This window comes from Mercenaria mercenaria, chromosome 12, assembly GCF_021730395.1.
Source record: "Mercenaria mercenaria strain notata chromosome 12, MADL_Memer_1, whole genome shotgun sequence".
NCBI lineage: Eukaryota > Metazoa > Mollusca > Bivalvia > Venerida > Veneridae > Mercenaria > Mercenaria mercenaria.
This window is the reverse complement of record NC_069372.1, coordinates 9,886,667-9,904,366: the sequence shown is the minus strand read 5'-3', so window position 1 is coordinate 9,904,366 and position 17,700 is coordinate 9,886,667. Positions and strand designations below refer to the sequence as shown.

At 36.1% G+C, this 17,700-nt stretch overlaps 1 protein-coding gene across 2 annotated transcripts in view; it reads right to left on the bottom strand.

Annotated features, from left to right (window-relative positions):
• Positions 1-17,700, bottom strand: part of LOC123534848 (phosphorylase b kinase gamma catalytic chain, skeletal muscle/heart isoform-like) — a 114,024-nt gene that overhangs the window by 51,540 nt on the left and 44,784 nt on the right. The window contains exon 1 of one of the 2 annotated variants that reach the window (XM_045317291.2): positions 969-1,368. The exons of the other annotated variant lie outside the window; for it this stretch is intronic. Within the exon in view, the coding sequence (XP_045173226.2) occupies positions 969-1,219 (251 nt within the window). The 5' untranslated portion in view covers positions 1,220-1,368. Of the gene's footprint in view, positions 1-968; positions 1,369-17,700 lie in introns of those variants that run through there. 2 annotated transcript variants of the gene reach the window in all.

The following is a 17,700-nucleotide window of genomic DNA, read 5'->3' as shown; positions in this document are numbered from 1 at the left end:
TATACTGTTTGTGGTGCAGACACTGTGCTGTATACTGGATTTGGTGCAGACTTGGTGCAATATGTTGTATGTGGTGCAGACTCAGTGCACAGAATACTGCATGCCGTGCAGATTCCCTGCAGTATACTGCATGTTGTGCAGACTTGGTGCAGTATACTGGATGTGGTGCAGACTCAGAGCAGTATACTGGATAGGGTGCAGACTCAGTGCAATATACTAGATGTTTTACAGACTCGGTGCAGTATACTGTTTGAGGTGCACACGCTGTGCTGTATTCTGGATTTCGTTCAGGCTTGGTGCAATATACTGTATTTGGTGCAGACACAGTGCAATATACTTGATGTGATGCAGACTTGGTGCATTACACTGTATGTGGTGCAGATTCAGTAAGTATATTTCATGCAGTGCAGACTTTGTGCAATATACTGGATGAGCTGCAGAGTCAGTGCAGCATACTGCAATGTGGTGCAGTCGGTGCAGTATACTGGGTGTGACTTGCAGACTCTGTGCAATATACTGCCTGTGGTGCAGCTTTGATTCAATATACTGGATCTGGTGCAAACAGTGCAGTATACTGTTTGTGGTGCAGACTTGGTGCAGTATAATGAATGTGTTGCAGACTAAGTCTTTAACAAATCGTCACAGAAAACATACTACTTGCCTGGGGAACCTGGCCACTGGTTACAGATCTGTGCTCTCCGTACTGAGCTAAGTGGGGCGGGCTGAAGTAGTATCATGTTTATCAAGCAGGACTGATTAGTTCACAGGATGCAGAATATACTGCAAATACTGCAAAGGCAAGACTGATGTGGCACATTGTACATACTTGAAACACAGCCTGCTTTTGTCAGCATAACATCTTGCTATAAATGCTTGGTAATGACACATGTTATAAATATTACTGCAGAATCAACAACAATTTCTTGGTCAAGTGAGACACTAGAACTATGATTAAAATATTTGATTACCTTCCCAGGACTTCACCAAGAATTAATTTGGAACTGCCATGTTCTGTGTGTAATATGACAGAGACTTCCTCGAAAGCACTGTTATCCTCCAATGGAAGTATGTGGTGTGGTTTCAGAAAACTTGCAACTGTTTCTAATTGGTCCGATTTTCCAATATGAGAAAGGCTCTTTGACATACGCTTTGTGCCATGTAGCAATTGCAGCTTCTGTTGCCGGATTTTGTCATTAAAAGAACTTGGTCCATGTGGCATCTTGAAACAGTTCTTTTAGCACGATGTAATTTACATAATCTTCTTACAAAAAATTTATTTTGTTGTTTGTATCCAAAATTATCGAATCTGAGTAACTATACACTCTATCCACTAAAATGGTCCATATTGAAATAATTGCATCTTTAATGATTAAATAAAACTATTCACTTGCTTTTCAAACATGCAAAATGTATCAAAGTCTCTTTTGATCTATTTTTATCATATTTGTATATAGACTTGCCAAAGTGCTGGTACACATGACTTAGGAATACATAGCCGTACATATCTGACTGGATATCACCCTCGATAAATTACTGATTTATTGAATTTCATCTTAATGAAGCCCTTAAGGGAAATAATAATAAGTTTTAACCCTTACCCTGCTAAATTTCTATAATGAACTTGTCCATCTTGCAATTTGGATAGTACCATTAACTGTTAAAAGGAGTGCTTACCCAAAAGATACTGACTGAATGTTGAACTGTGCAGGCTGATCATGATCTACACTGGTTGCAAAGGCAGAATCAATAGTGTTTAGCATGATAAGAGTTAATTAATAAGTTGTCAAGTTAAATGATAATTAACTGTCTGGGGATCCTTGTTCTCCTCTATATGTAATCTTTTTTTATTCACATACTGCTTTTATTATGGCAAGTTTGTTTTTCTGTTCTTGTTTCCTTCCTATCAAATAAAATTAAACATTTTTGTAAAATGCTACATACAACATGATACAAACACTGGCTGCTGAGGCCATTGTCACGAAAGTTAGTAACTTCTGTACATCAGTAAAATTTCTGAAACAGCTATATTTCACTATTAGATATAGCAATGTATAAGGTTTACACCCGATATGTCCCTCAGTTGTATGATAAAATCATTTCTCTAGACAGATCTAATAACAAAATACCACAAATTGTACATAAAACAGTGTTGAAATTGATATTAATCTAGTGTTATTTAAATTTCTATTATCAATAGCCGAGTTTTATGACTTTTTTAAATGACTGGGCAGTGTTCGCCGAGTAATGCAGAGCCTATGTACATAAAGCTCAAAAGCTTAATTACTGAAGCTTTGCTGCATAACTTGATTAGCTCTAAATTTCATTCATGCCACATAAAAGTAAATTCATTTATGCAACAATTAAAATAAAAAAAAAGAAGACGAAGATGTACTATGTAAAAACTAACTGTTCTCATAATTATTTCAAGAAAGTCAGTTGACTTTTCTTTTTAAAACATGCAATTTTATATTTATTTTATGTCTTTAACAATAAGCAGTTAATAATAAAATGTCGTCCAAATTATTGCTGCTTATTTCGTTTATTCCAATACACAAACATATCAATTTTAAATTTCTTTATAGATTTCCTAAAAGGTTTGTTATAAACAAGCCTGTTAGCAAGTCTAAATTTTCATAATACCTGAAGCACATTTGATTCAACGTGACTCTAAAAATAGCTGGGTCACCATGTCATGTTGGTACAATCTCAGGTCATACAGCAGTTATCATGAATATGCATGATACATACATCCTGACCTAGTCAGGTCTCATGAAACAGGTAATGGTGTATTTAATAATACAATTTGTGTTCCTACAGTTTAGTTCCGTTTTGAGGTCAGCGATGTTTTCGAACTTATAATAATGTATCGATTGGTTCCTTATTTAGGTAGAGTTATTTAGTATAATTGTGGTTCTCAAGGTAAATCATGCTGATTTCCCTAATCGGCAGACAAGTCTATATACTGAACTCTCAAACTCAAAGTCAAACTATAGCCCATGTGCAGTATTTGTTTATCAATAGTCTCCACCATACTTAAGAAGTGTTAGTTATTTTTAGAAAGCTCCCAATTTAAATTAGATGGGACTTTAATCCGATTGCACCCTTGGTTAATGACTGATAAGACAACTGTAATCATTCTTGCACAAAAATTAATCACTAAGCTTCATATATGGAACAAGTGCCATATTTTCTTATATATACATGTACACCATATATCTCATACACACCAATAAACACACTGGGGGTGGGGTTCAACGCACAGGGGGAGGGGGTTCAATGCATTGGTTAACAACTTTATGGGCTCAATTTCAACATTCTTTTTTGTTTCATTAGTGAGTAACAGCAATAAAACCAACTTCTAATGAATAGGTTTTAACTGTTTACCAAAAAAACCCTTATTTTTGAAAATACAGTATTAATTCAATAACTAGTATAACTGATGAAACAACTGCAACTTTCTCAACCTTAATCTTTATTAAAACTGCTGGTATTTGATCATTCTGACAAAACTGTCTGCAAGAATGCAACTTTCCTAGTTCTACAGACCAACAAAACTGGGTTAGTTGGTGAATTTGCCTTACTTCTTCAGGAATGGATACAATACTGGTACAGGGACACAACTCTAAGTTCTTAATGCACAATTTTATGTAATATGGTCATCACAGTGAATTCCCCTGATCATCAGTTTAACTTTTCCCCTTGGTAAAAACTTCTAATTTAAAGAACATAAGTTTTTACATTTATCTACATTACATTGTCTAACAGCAATACTGAATAGAATGAAAAAACCCTATCCTTTGAAATTAACACACAAATGTAATAGATAGTAGGAAATTTATTAAAGAAGTTTTTTTCTAATCCATTAAATAATTTTATCTGCACAGCTGTTACTTTAGTTTTTCTCTTGATGACAAACATTAACAACTAAAAATAAGACAAGAGGGCCATGATGGCCCTATATTACTCACCTGTTATCATTGCACTTGAGGACAAGAAGGTCCTCAGAAAAAATATCTAAGTCCAAAGGACAGGAACAACAAAGAAAAGAAATTTCACCAAAAAGAAAAAAAAATTCTTACAAGGTACAGATATGTCAAAATACACCTAAAAATTGGAGGTACCATCCATGTTGTACCACAGAAAAGTGGTCTCGGTTTTTCCCTACGGCCAATAATAAAAAAGTTACTAAAAATAAGCTATTTATATTAACGTAAAAGGGAAGTAATTAAAAAGAAAATTATTCTAAGTGAACAAAAGAAGGATCTGCCAAATAAATCTGTTGACATAAATGAAATTTCAGATCAGAATCTTCATTAGTTATGGAGATATACCCATTTTAATTTGAAATAAAGGGAGGTAATTTGACATAAAATCAGTCCATAGTTATCTACCCTGATTGAGACGTCTCAGTCCAACTAATGACAATAATGAAATTTCAAATAAGTCCTGTAAGTACTTACTGATATAAATCCATTTTGACTACAATCAGGGGAGGTAATCAGATATAAAATAACTCTGGAATCTACGTTTGGATCTGATTTGTCATGGAATCCAAGATTGGTCAAAATAGCTAATTTTGGCCCTTTCAGGGGCCATAACTCTAAAACCCATTACAGGATCTGGCCGGTTCAACAAAGGAAATGAGATCTTATGGCAATACAAGTTTTGTGCAAGTTTGATTAAGTTCAAATTATAAATGAAGCTGCTATTGTGCTGACAAGGTCAAAATAGCTAATTCTGGCCCTTTCAGGGGCCATAACTCTGGAACCCATAATGGAATCTAGCCAGTTCAAGAAAGGAACCAAGATCTTATAGTGATACAAGTTGTGTGCAAGTTTGGTTAAAATCAAATCATAAATGAAGCTGCTATTGTGCAGACAAGGTCAAAATAGCTAATTCTGGCCCTTTCAGGAGCCATAACTCTGGAACCCATAATGGGATCATCTGGCCAGTTCAAGAAAGGAACCAAGATCTTATGGTGATACAAGTTGTGTGCAAGTTTGGTAAAAATAAAATCATAAATGAAACCACTATCGTGCAGACAAGAAATTTTTGACGGATGCACGGACGGACTGACGACGGACGAAGGATGATCACAAAAGTTCACCTTGTCACTATGTGACAGGTGAGCTAAAAACAGTCTGAAATACAGTCAAACTTCGTTCTCTCCAACTCTTTTTTAGTTATTGGTAGTTTGAGCCATCAAAGATTATACGGTATACAGGGATTTTGCCAGGACCCGATGATGAGTCCAAGCAGAGGTGGCACTTGAATTTTCCGAGTTCGATAATTCTTCCCAGCAAAAAATTAGGCCCCACACAATCCAGAAAATGCAAGACAAATTGTTGAAACAACCAAAATTATAAAGCTTTCATGGGTAAGTGATAATGGTAGGACCAGTAAGATAAATGAAGGGACCATGTCACCAGGGTTGTCCTCATTCTACAGACAGACTTGCTGGTAAGCAATGCACTGTTTATTGTGTTGGTAGCTCTTTGCTTTGCTGTCATTCGGGTGGGGAACAGTTTGTGCATATGCTGTGTACATCACTACATGTCCACATCTTACCCGATAACAAGAGATCACAGAGTGATCTTGGCGCCCACCACTGAGCCATTTTTGATTGTTCCAAATTTCAAGACAAGTTCAAGGTCAAAATCAAGGTCAAATTTCATTTCAGTACACATCACTGTGCATGTGGTCCAAGCATGTGGTCCAAATTTTAAAGCTGTAGCTTGAGAAATGTGAAAGTAGGTCACATATCAATTTCAAGGTCAAAGTTCATTTCGGTATACAAAACTATGCATGTGCTTCAAATTTGGAGGCTGCAGCTTCAGAAATGTGAAAGTAGGTACTAGATAAAAATCAATGTTAAATTTCAATTCAGAACACAAAAATATGCATACATGTTGTCCAAATTTGAAGCCTGTAGCTTCAAAAATGTGAAAGTAGTTCACTAGGTCAATCTCAAGATCAAAGTTCATTTCAGTACACAAAACTATGCATGTGGTCCAAATTTGAAGGCTGTAGCTTGAGAAATGTGAAAGTAGGTCACTAGGTCAAAATCAAGGTCAAATTTCATTTCGGAACACACAACTATGCATGTGGTCCAAATTTGAAGCCTGTACCTTCAAAAATGTGGAAGTAGGTCACTAGGTCAATGTCAATGTCGAAGTTTTTTTCGGTACACAAAAATATGCACGTGATCCAAATTTGAAGGCGGTAGCTTGAGAAATGTGAAAGTAGGTCACTAGGTCAATGTCAAGGTCAAAGTTTTTTTCAGTACACAAAACTATGCATGTGGTCTAAATTTGAAGGCTGTAGCTTGAGAAATGTGAAAGTAGGTCACTAGTTCAAAATCAAGGTCAAATTTCATTTCGGAACACAAAACTATGCATGTGGTCAAAATTTGAAGCCTGTACCTTCAAAAATGTGAAAGTTGGTCACTAGGTTAATGTCAAGGTCAAAGTTTTTTTCCGGTGCACAAAACTCTGCATGTTGTCCAAATTTGAAGGCTGTAGCTACAGAAATGTGAAAGTAGGTCACTAGGTCAAAATCAAGGTCAACTCATGTCAAGGTTCATCTTGCCACTCAAAACTATATATGTGGTCCAAATTTGAATGTTGTAGGTTATTGACAAGAAGATTTTAAAAGCTTTTCCCTATATAAGTCTATATGAACCATGTGACCCCCGGGGCGAGGCCATATTTGATCCTAGGGGGATAATTTGAACAAACTTGGTAGAGAACCACTAGAAGATGCAACATTACAAATATCAAAGCCCTAGGCTTTGTGGTTTGGACAAGAAGATTTTCAAAGTTTTTTCCTACATAAGTCTATGTAAACCATGTGACCCCTAGGGCGGGGCCATATCTGACCCTAGGGGGATAATTTGAAGAACACTAGATGATGTCACATACAAAATATCAAAGCCCTAGGCCCTGTGGTTTTGGACAAGAGGTTTTTCAAAGTTTTTCCCTATATAAGTCTATATAAACCATGTGACCCCCAGGCCGTGCCATGTTTGACCCCAGGGATATAATTTGAATCATGTTGGTAGAGGACCACTAGATAATGCTTCATCACGGTGCCTATACCACGTGACTTTTATGGCTATGTGTGGGTATAAAAAACATAAACAGTCGTCGATTCAGGTAACATTTTTCATGATAACTTTCTTAATCCTGCACCAATTTTATTCAAATAAAGACGAGGGCCCGGCCATAAGAAAGATACAATCACGGCCCATCAGTTTGAAAAGAATAAATTCGTATTTTTGTCGAAAAGTGCAGCCGCGCATTTTTTCAGTCAGATTGCCGACGTGCTATGTGTGGGTGCATTCTGTTAAAATCGTTTATAAAACTCTTAAAAATGCGTTCAGCGACAGGGCAAATGGAACCGAGAATGTAATTTTACCTTGTTTGACAGTTGCAAAATGATCGTTAAGAAATATAGCGTATTCCTCTCGTTTTTTAAATAAATAAAAAAATGCTATGTGTGGGTGCCGCTAAATTTATGCTATGTGTGGGAGTAAACTCATAAAAATGATACCGTTGCTTTAGATACTTGCACTAAGTGAGTTTTAACTTACTCGTATTACATTCATAGAAGAAATGAGTATCCATCTAGCATAACTGATCTTTTTTATATTTATTTAGAAAGTCGCTGTGTTATACGGAATAGCGCGTCAGATTCATTGTTGTTATTGATTACGAGCGCGTGTTATCAAACAACTCTGTAGGGATAACGCATGTTTTTTCGTGTTATAACATCTGCAGAATCTCGAGGGATTGGTTGGTACCCGAGCCCGTTACGGCGAGGGTACCAACGATTCCCAAGGGATTCTAAAGATGTTATAACACGAAAAGAATATGCGCTAACGCCGCTATTCTAGCATAAAACGCGTTAAAAACGGGAAAATGAATATATTGTTCCTCAATGTCATTGAATTTCCATGAAATGCGCGGTAAAGTCTACGTTGTTTTGTCACGTTGACGTCATTTCATTTTGAATTATCCGTTTTGGGGCTGTAATCAGGTAATGCGTTACGCTCTGCCATGGAACGTGCATATATATAAAGGTGTTATAACAGCACGTGAGCGCGAGAATCTCTCTGTTAACACACGTTTTCTCTCCTGTTAAAACACCCCCGAAAAGTGACAATAACAGCAGTTTTATGCTAGAATAAACGTTAAAACTCTGATATATGTTTGAAGTAAAATTTATGAAAAAGTTATTTCCAATCTCCTTCAGTTGTGTTGAAGTGTTTTTTTTATCTTGATGCATAAACAACGTTTTTTCATAAACACGCAATTGAATCAGTGTCCCTAAGGTAGTTTTAAAGGGCAGTATGTGTGACAATATAGTGTAGAGCATAGATCGTAGCCTTGGATGCTGCTCCATTGTAAATTCCACTGCTCACCTAGTTCGTGGTTAGTTGCAGCTAAAATGGCATTTATTGTAGCTTTGCGCTATACGTTTGAAACAACACAAATTACTACACTTCAGGGTTGTAGTTCAAACCACTTTTCAAGCATAAAGAAAGGGCTTCAATCCCTCGAACGAAAGTAAAGTACCTGCGGTAGTGCATGTAAAAAACTGCTATTAAATTCATACCACACACATAACACATGGAGTCATTTCATCAGAGCCGCTAGCCTATTTAAGAAATAATATATCTCATCCAGTGATTTGTCGCTGAATAAATCATTGTTTGGAATTCAGATGCAAAGGAATTATATCACGAGGGCGCAGTCTTGTTAGAATGAATGTAGGCGCTTACAAAACCAATCTGTAGCGCGTCTGTCGCTAAAAGTACAGCCAAAAAATTTTAAAGAAACACTCAATCAATTACATTTCTTGATAATTAAAATTTCAGTTTGTGATTTTAGAAGAGTTCGTCACAGGTCTGTTGTGAGATAATAGAGAGTTTGAGATTTCAACCTTCGCCTTCCCCTTCAACGTCTCTTGCGAAGTTAACGTATGAAGTTGAAGTTCGATTAAAATTCCTTGAGATTTCAAACATTAGAATGAACCTTACTTCTTTTCATCCGCCTATTCAATTTATCCGTAATTATGATCGTGTTTTTCGTGCATTTTGATACCAATTGTCCGAAAGGGCAGGAATTTTACAAGAGGTTTTAAAAATGAAAAAATGAAAATTAAATAAAAAAAAAATTCAATTAATATAATCATCGCATGGATATTAGAGCGATTACCAAAGAAAAAACAACAAAAAACAACAACAACAACAACAAACAAAAAATAAATAAAACGATAAAACAATGTGAACAATGTAAAAACTCGTTAGTGTTGCTCCAGACATTTATGTTTTATATAAAATTATGTCAGTATAGTCAGTATACAATGCACGATTGTAAATCATACATGAGAGGAAATAAAAATGATTATTACATACCTAAAATTATTTTCCATTTGGTTTCAATGGACCGCGATCGTGCAATATTTTTCCATATCATGGCGTTGAACGCTTTCATATCGGACTAGTCCCAATCCGTGACTCTAGTTACCTCCCCTGACGGTCCGTCCATTGCGGATCTCGTTTCTTTAGATTTTTGTTGCTAGTGTGTTTGTTTAATTTGTAATTTATGCAATATTTTGTTTACTTTTACACTTTGATTAATCTGACCTATTACATACTGACACGTAGTAATTTATCAGACTGAAATGAGTTGGACTAATATAGGACGTGGAATGTTTTCTTAACGTTGTAATGGAAAGAATCGCGTGACGTCCGTGGCGTCCGAGCGCACGTTGCGACAACAAGTTGACGTCATTTTCGCGGAAAATATTAATGCCCGTCAGTTTGATTTGTTAATTGCGTTTTCGGAGAATTTTTTTCCGTATTTTTTCCTGTCTTTCGTGACAGAACGATAATTTAGATATAAATTAATCATTTGATAGTGGATATGTAATAAAAAGGTTATCATCGTTCTTTCGCGGACAATATTGCGCTCCTAAAGTTGCGCAATATTACCGCTGCAGAACTCGTGCATATATCCACATACAAAGTTAATAACCTATAATGATCATATCGACGTGGTAATGACACTCTGTATGACTCTGTATAATGCCAAACTCTCAGACAGCACAATATGATTTTAATATACTATTTTATAAGTAAAGCATCTGCGGATCCAGGAATTTTTGTTAGAGGGACACCAACATTAAAGAGGGGGTCACCCATTTCAGGGGGGTGGAGGGGGTGGGGTGGGGGAAGGGGGAGGGGGTAGGGGTAGGGGTAGGGTCACACCGAGTTTCAAGACCGACTTTCTTTGTAAAATGTAAGAATCAAAGGGGGAATTAACCCACAATTTCCCTCTGCCAGGCTCTGGTTCCGTGCATTTAAAAAATGGAGTTATCCCATACGGCTAACAAGAAACGTCTCTCATCATGATATCATAGATCTGAAATTGTCTGATACTTCAGAAGAATTTTCCGTCTTACTAGTACCATTTTATGTTTATAATTAAAACGCAATTGTAGTATTAAGTGTCCGACAGAAACAGATTGATTTTATTTGGATGTGAAAACAAAATATTCCACCAAATGATAATCGCGCGTAATTATTTATTTTTCAAGTAAAATGACTGTCATGCCATGTGTCTCCATCCAGATTTCAGTCTTTGATACCGAGTATGTGGACAGAGTAGATGTAAAAAGAATGAAGTTTCGACTTTCGTGATATCACATCTTCGGACGTTCAAAACTTCACTTCATACGGCAAAAAGGCCCATCTGGTATAATCGATATCGCCTGGGGACACAAATATGCCGTAGAAGTTAAAGTTTGAACAAAATCTCAAAGTTTCTCAAAATCAGTTGATAACTTCATACTTCCAGGTTCAATTTAATGTATTTAGTTAAAATCATTAGCCATACAAAACTTCATTATTCTTATACCTATTGATAGTGTTTCGCATCAAATTTAGTCTAATTATATATATGGATAATCAAATAACTTAATAAGCAGAAATCCTGAAACTAAGCTTTTTATTTCGCATAGTAATAAAGAGAAGTATTAGGCTTACGTGATATTACATGGAAAACTTTAGTAGCAACGTGAGAAATAAATAAACCACACGCATATCGGTGACGTTTTACCCAAAATATATATGAGAGACGTTGAAGGGGAAGGCGAAGTTTGAAATCTCAAACTCTCTAATATCTATCATAGCTTTTGCTTTTTTGTTGTTGGTTTTGTAAGCGCCTACATTCATTCTAACAAGACCATTGCAGAAAATAAGGCTCCAAAGAAATTATCAAACAAATTAAGAATAAATTGTATGTTACGAAGGGGGTGAACTGTCCAAGGAACTTCTCTTAAAATGATCTAACAGACATAATTTTACCAGTATTTTGATTGTCTTCTACTTTGTTAGTGATAAAGGACACTCCATTATACTTATCAACTGTGACCTGCCTCCGTGGTCGAGTGGTTAAGGTCGCTGACTTCAAACCACTGTAACCTCTCATTGATAGAGGACCGTAGGTTCGAGCCCCAGCTACCCACTATGTCTCTATTTGTGAGAAAGTATGCAGTTGCTTACGGAGGATGGGAGTCTAGTATACTAGTACTTCCCAGGAACGATGGTTAGGTGAACTGCCCGCCTCATATGTCATAATTATAATTATATTTGAGTTGTAAATAATTATGTATATGGAATTCATTAAATATTTGTGAAAATTATGTTTGTCTTACTTTCCCCATATATATTGTATATCACCACTGTTCGTTTATATTATGTATATGTGTGCCACCGTTGGCTTATAGCCCAGTGGAATATATTTGAATAAACTTCAAACTTCAAAACTTCATATGACTCCGACTGTTGAAACAGGGCGTTGAAATCAAACGAATAAACAAACAAACTTACTGCATCACAACATACATGTCAGTCCTAATATTAGTTATATTCACAGACGATATTTTGAACATTGTTTATATACAAAATATTTTCAATAGTAAAATGGGTAATCAGGCAAGTAAACTCTCCATGCAATATGATTCACCTTGTTGTTTGGCACGGAAGAGTTCACCATATTGTCTTACCTTTTTACTGTTTCTGTATATAAACTTTTGTCAAAATATCATTTCTTAACTATGTGTTTATATTTTCGTGTGAACAGTTAAGACGCAATACTGACGTACAGTGATCTAAGTATGAATAACGACTCTGATGAAATGACTCCATGTGTTATGTGTGTGGTATGAATTTAACAGCAGTTTTTTACATGCACTATCGCAGGTACTTTACTTTCGTTGGAGGGATTGAAGCCCTTTCTTTATGCTTGAAAAGTGGTTTGAACTACAACCCTGTAATAGTAGTATTTTGTGTTGTTTCAAACGTATAGCGCAAAGCTACAGTAAATACCATTTTAGCTGCAACTAACCACGAACTAGATGAGCAGTGGAATTTACAATGGAGCAGCATCAAAGGCTACGATATGTGCTCTACACTATATTGTCACACATACTGCCCTTTAAAACTACCTTAGGGACACTGATTCAATTGCGTGTTTATGAAAAACATTGTTTATGCATCAAGATAAAAAACAACACTTTAATACAACTGAAGGAGATTGGAAATAACTTTTTCATAAATTTTACTTCAAACATATTTCCGAGTTTTAACGTTTAAATAATTATGTTTGATAACACGCGCTCGTAATCAATAACAACAATGAATCTGACGCGCTATTCTCTATAACACAGCGACTTTCTAAAAAAAAATCAAAAAAATCAGTTATGCTAGATGGATACTCATTTCTATGAACGTAACACGAGTAAGTTAAAACTCACTCAGTGCAAGTATCTCAAGCAACGGTATCATTTTTATGAGTTTACTCCCACACATAGCATAAATTTAGCGGCACCCACACATAGCATGTTTTTATTTATTTAAAAAACGAGAGGAATACGCTATATTTCTTAACGATCATTTTGCAACTGTCAAACAAGGTAAAATTACATTCTCGGTTCCATTTGCCCTGTCGCTGAACGCATTTTTAAGAGTTTTATAAACGATTTTAACAGAATGCACCCACACATAGCACGTCGGCAATCTGACTGAAAAATGTGCGGATGCACTTTTCGACAAAAATACGAATTTATTCTTCTCAAACTGATGGGCCGTGATTGTATCTTTCTTATGGCCGGGCCCTCGTCTTTATTTGAATAAAATTGGTGCAGGATTAAGAAAGTTATCATGAAAAATGTTCCTTGAATCGACGGCTGTTTATGTTTTTTATACCCACACATAGCCATAAAAGTCACGTGGTATAGGCACCGTGTTCATACCAAATATCAAAGCCCTAGGCCCTGTGGTTTTGGACAAGATTTTCAAAATTTTTCCCTATATAAATTATGAAAATAAACAAAGGGCCATAACTCACTCAAAAATTGTTGAACCAGTCTGATTTTCAGGGGGACACAACTAGGGTATCAATACATCATTCTGACAAAGTTTGGTCAAAATCCCCCAAGTAGTTTCTGAGGAGATGCGATAACTAGAAATTGTTAACGGACGGACAGACGGATGGACCGACCACGGACGCAGAGTGATTTGAATAGCCCACCATCTGATAATGGTGGGCTAAAAAGAAGGAAGCAAGCCGCTTTCTAGCTTTTTTAAAAGCTAACCTTGTTAGAGATTTACAGCAAAACTTGCTTCTATATTATCCGGTATTTATCCCATATATATTATTCATAAATTTGATTTGGTTAAAAGATTATTTTGATCATACACATGATTTCCCACAGTGATTAGTGTTCTTTTTTCAAGTCAGTGTTTTTACCCTTTTTTTGCTTTCAACTAGTTTTTAGGCCTAGGCTGAGATTAACAGAATTATGTATTTCAGGTTTAACCAAATTTATATGTATAAATTGTATTACTCAGCTACACATACAAATTCGGTTAAGCGCAGATCTACAGATCGCGGGGTCGTGAGTTAGAGTCCTGGGCGAGGCGTATGTTCGCCATGATGATTTGATAAAAGACTTTGTGTCTGATATCATTTGTCCTTCACCTCTGATTCATGTGGGGAAGTTGGCAGTTACATGCGGAGAATAGGTTTGTACTGGTACAGAATCCAGGAGCACTTGTTAGGTTAATTGCCCGCCATTACGTAAATGAAATACTGTTGAAAAGCAGTGTTAAACCCAGAACAAACAAACAAAATAATTTATCAATGTACTTTCGTTATTTATGTCAGTCAATAGCTATAAATGATGATTGTCTATTTGTATAAAACCGACTTCAAATAAAATTTGTATCTTGAATCTTGTATCTAAATGGATCTTCAACTTCAACTAAAATGTTTGACAAGGTTGTAACATGTATACAATTATTCACTTCCTCGATTTTTTTACAAAAACAGTTTATCCCCTGTTATCAACATTCCTGGGGAGCAAAATCTTTCTGTACAAAGCTATTTTCTTTCCTCGTGAGATAAAATTCTTAGTAAATACATGTATGTGTGAAAGCCCTAGCTGATTTCAAAATGAAACAACAGCCATGTTAGACATGGCTAATCCTTGTAAGTCTTTTGTTTTTCTAAGTCCACAAAAAACCTCCTTACCAGGTAGAGATACCTTAATTAAAATACACCTAAAATTGGAAAGTAACATCTATGTTGTACCATAGAAAAGTGGTCTTGTTTTTTCCCTACGGTCAATTATAACAAGAGCACCGCCTTGCGGGTGCTGACGCTCATCTGATTTTTTTTGTGTAATAGAAATATTGTCCTACCCATGATTTTCTAAGTCTAAAAAGGGCCATCATTCTTGCAAAAAGCAGGATAGAGTTATGTTTCTTGATGTACAGTGTCCACTTATGATGGTGAAAAACTGTTGCAAGTTTTAAAGCAATAGCTTTGATAGTTTATGAGAAAAGTTGACTTAAACATAATACTCAACCAAGAAAATGATTTTCTAAGTCCAAAAGGGGCAATAATTATTGCAAAAAGCAGGATGGAGTTATGTTGCTTGCTGTACAGGGTCAGCTTATGATGGTGAACAAGTGTTGCAAGTTTCAAAGCAATAGCTTTGATAGTTTAAGAGAAAAAGTTGACCTAAACATAAAACTTAACCAAGAAATCTGATATTTTCTAAGTCCAAAAGGGGCCATAAATCTTGCAAAAAGCAGGACGGAGTTATGTTTCTTGCTATACAGGGTCAACTTATGATGGTGAACAAGTGTTGCAAGTTTTAAAGCAATAGCTTTGATAGTTTAGGATAAAAGCTGACCTAAACATAAAACTTAACCAAGAAAACAGATTTTCTAAGTCCAAAAGGGGCAATAAATCTTGAAAAAGCAAGATGGTGTTATGTTTCTTGATGTACAGGGTCTGCTTATGATGGTGAACAAGTATTCCAAGTTTCAAAGCAATAGCTTTGATAGTTTAGGAGAAAAATTGACCTAAACATAAAACTTAACCAAGAAATCTGATATTTTCTAAGTACAAAAGGGGCCATAAATCTTGCAAAAAGCAAGATGGAGTTATGTTTCTTGCTATACAGGGTCAGCTTATGATGGTGAACAAGTATTTCAAGTTTCAAAGCAATAGCTTTGATAGTTTAGGAGAAAAGCTGACCTAAACATAAAACTTAACCAGGCAACGCCGACGCAGACGCCGACGCCGACAACCGCTCAAGTGATGACAATAACTCATCATTTTTTTTCAAAAAATCAGATGAGCTAAAAATGTTACAATATAAGTTATTTATAGTAACAACTAAGGGTAGTTAAAGAAAAAAAAAATTGTAAGTCCACACAAAAATCTTTACCAGGTAGAGATTGGTCAAAATACACCTCAAAATTGGATGTAGCATGCATGTTGTACTACAGAAAAGTGGTCTCGATTTTTCCCTACGACTAGTAATGAAAAAGTTACAATAAAAGCTATTTAAAGTAACAACAAAGGGAAGTAATTCTAAAGAAGGGAACTGCGCATGACACTTCGTCTCATGATGGTGTATAATTGTGCCAAGTTACATCATAATCCCTCTATGCATGAAGAAGAAATGCTTCGAACAAAGTCATTCTTGTATCTGACCTTTTGCCTCTGTGACCTTGACCTTAGACCTAGGGACCTGGATCTTGCGCATGACACTCTGTCTCGTGGTGGTGAACATTTGTGCCAAGTTATATCAAAATCCCTCTATGCATGAAGAAGAAATGCTCCGGACAAGGTTTTCATTCTTGTATCCTTTAACCTCTAAGTGCGACCTTGACCTTAGACCTAGGGACCTGGTTCTTGCGCACGACACTCCGCCTCGTGGTGGTGAACATTTGTGCCAAGATATATCAAAATCCCTCCATGCGTGAAGAAGATATGCTCCGAACAATAAAGGGGAATAACTCAAAAAATAGGCAAGATAGAGTTATTGTTCTTGCACACTGCACTTCCTCCCAATGTGTTCTATCAGTGTATGAAGTTTGAAGAAAATCCCTCCAGTACTTTTGGAGTTTAAATGCTCCGGACAAAATTTTTTTAAGAAAATAAGATAAAGGGGAATAACTCAAAAAATAGGCAAGGTAGAGTTATTGTTCTTGCACACTGCACTTCCTCCCAATGTGTTCTATCAGTGTATGAAGTTTGAAGAAAATCCCTCCAGTACTTCTGGAGTTATGCTCTGGACAAAGACTGTTGCGGACTGACGCACGCACGGACGGAGAGCATTTCTAATATTCCCTTCGCCTTTGGCGGTGGGATAACAAGAGCACCACCTTGCGGGTGCAAATGCTCATCTTAATTTTTTTGTCTCTGTATAATAGATTTTCAAAGTCAAAAAGAGGCCATAATGCTTGCAAAGAGCTTTGTAGAGTTACAGTACTTGCTGTGCACAGTCCGCTTTTAATCCCGAATAACTGCTCCAAGTTTTAAAACAATAGCTTTGACCTTTATGGAGAAAAGTTGACCTAAACGCAAAACTTGACCAAGAAAGCTGATATTTTCTAAGTTCAACAGGGGCCATAATTCTTGCAAATAGAGGATGACTTATGTTTCTTGCTGACAGAGTCAGCTATTGATGGTTAACAAGTGTTCCAATTATTCAAGCAATAGCTTTGATAGTTTAGGAGAAAAGCTGACCTAAACATAAAACTTAACCAGGCTACACCGACGCCCACCAAATGGTGACAATAACTCATCATTTTTTTTTTCAAAAAATCAGATGAGCTAAAAAAATCACAACCGCACTGGTTTGGACTCGGTTTTGGGTCAGTGTGTAAATTTGAAAATGGTCTCAGGAGGACATCATTTCTCTAAAAGTATCCATATTTACAACAACATCATATTATGCTCTTTCTCTGTTTATTTTCAAACTGTATTTCAGTTACGGAATGGCAGGCAGTTAACCAATCCAAGTTCCTGGATTCTGTACCAGTACATACCTGTTCTCCACAACTGCAGGCATCTCCACATGAATCAGAGGTAGAAGAATGATTTCAGACACAATGTCTTCTATCAAACTGCCATGAAGAATATAATATAATTTATTATGTCTCACTCGGGTATCAAACTAATGACCCTGCAATCTGTAAACAGTGTTCCCCCTATTAAGCTAATGGGGCAGGCTAATCTATCATGGATGTTCTGTAAACTGGATATTTGTAGTTATCTTTTTATAAGAATTTGTCCTGTATTGAATTTTTATGAACTTGAAACATATTTTTTA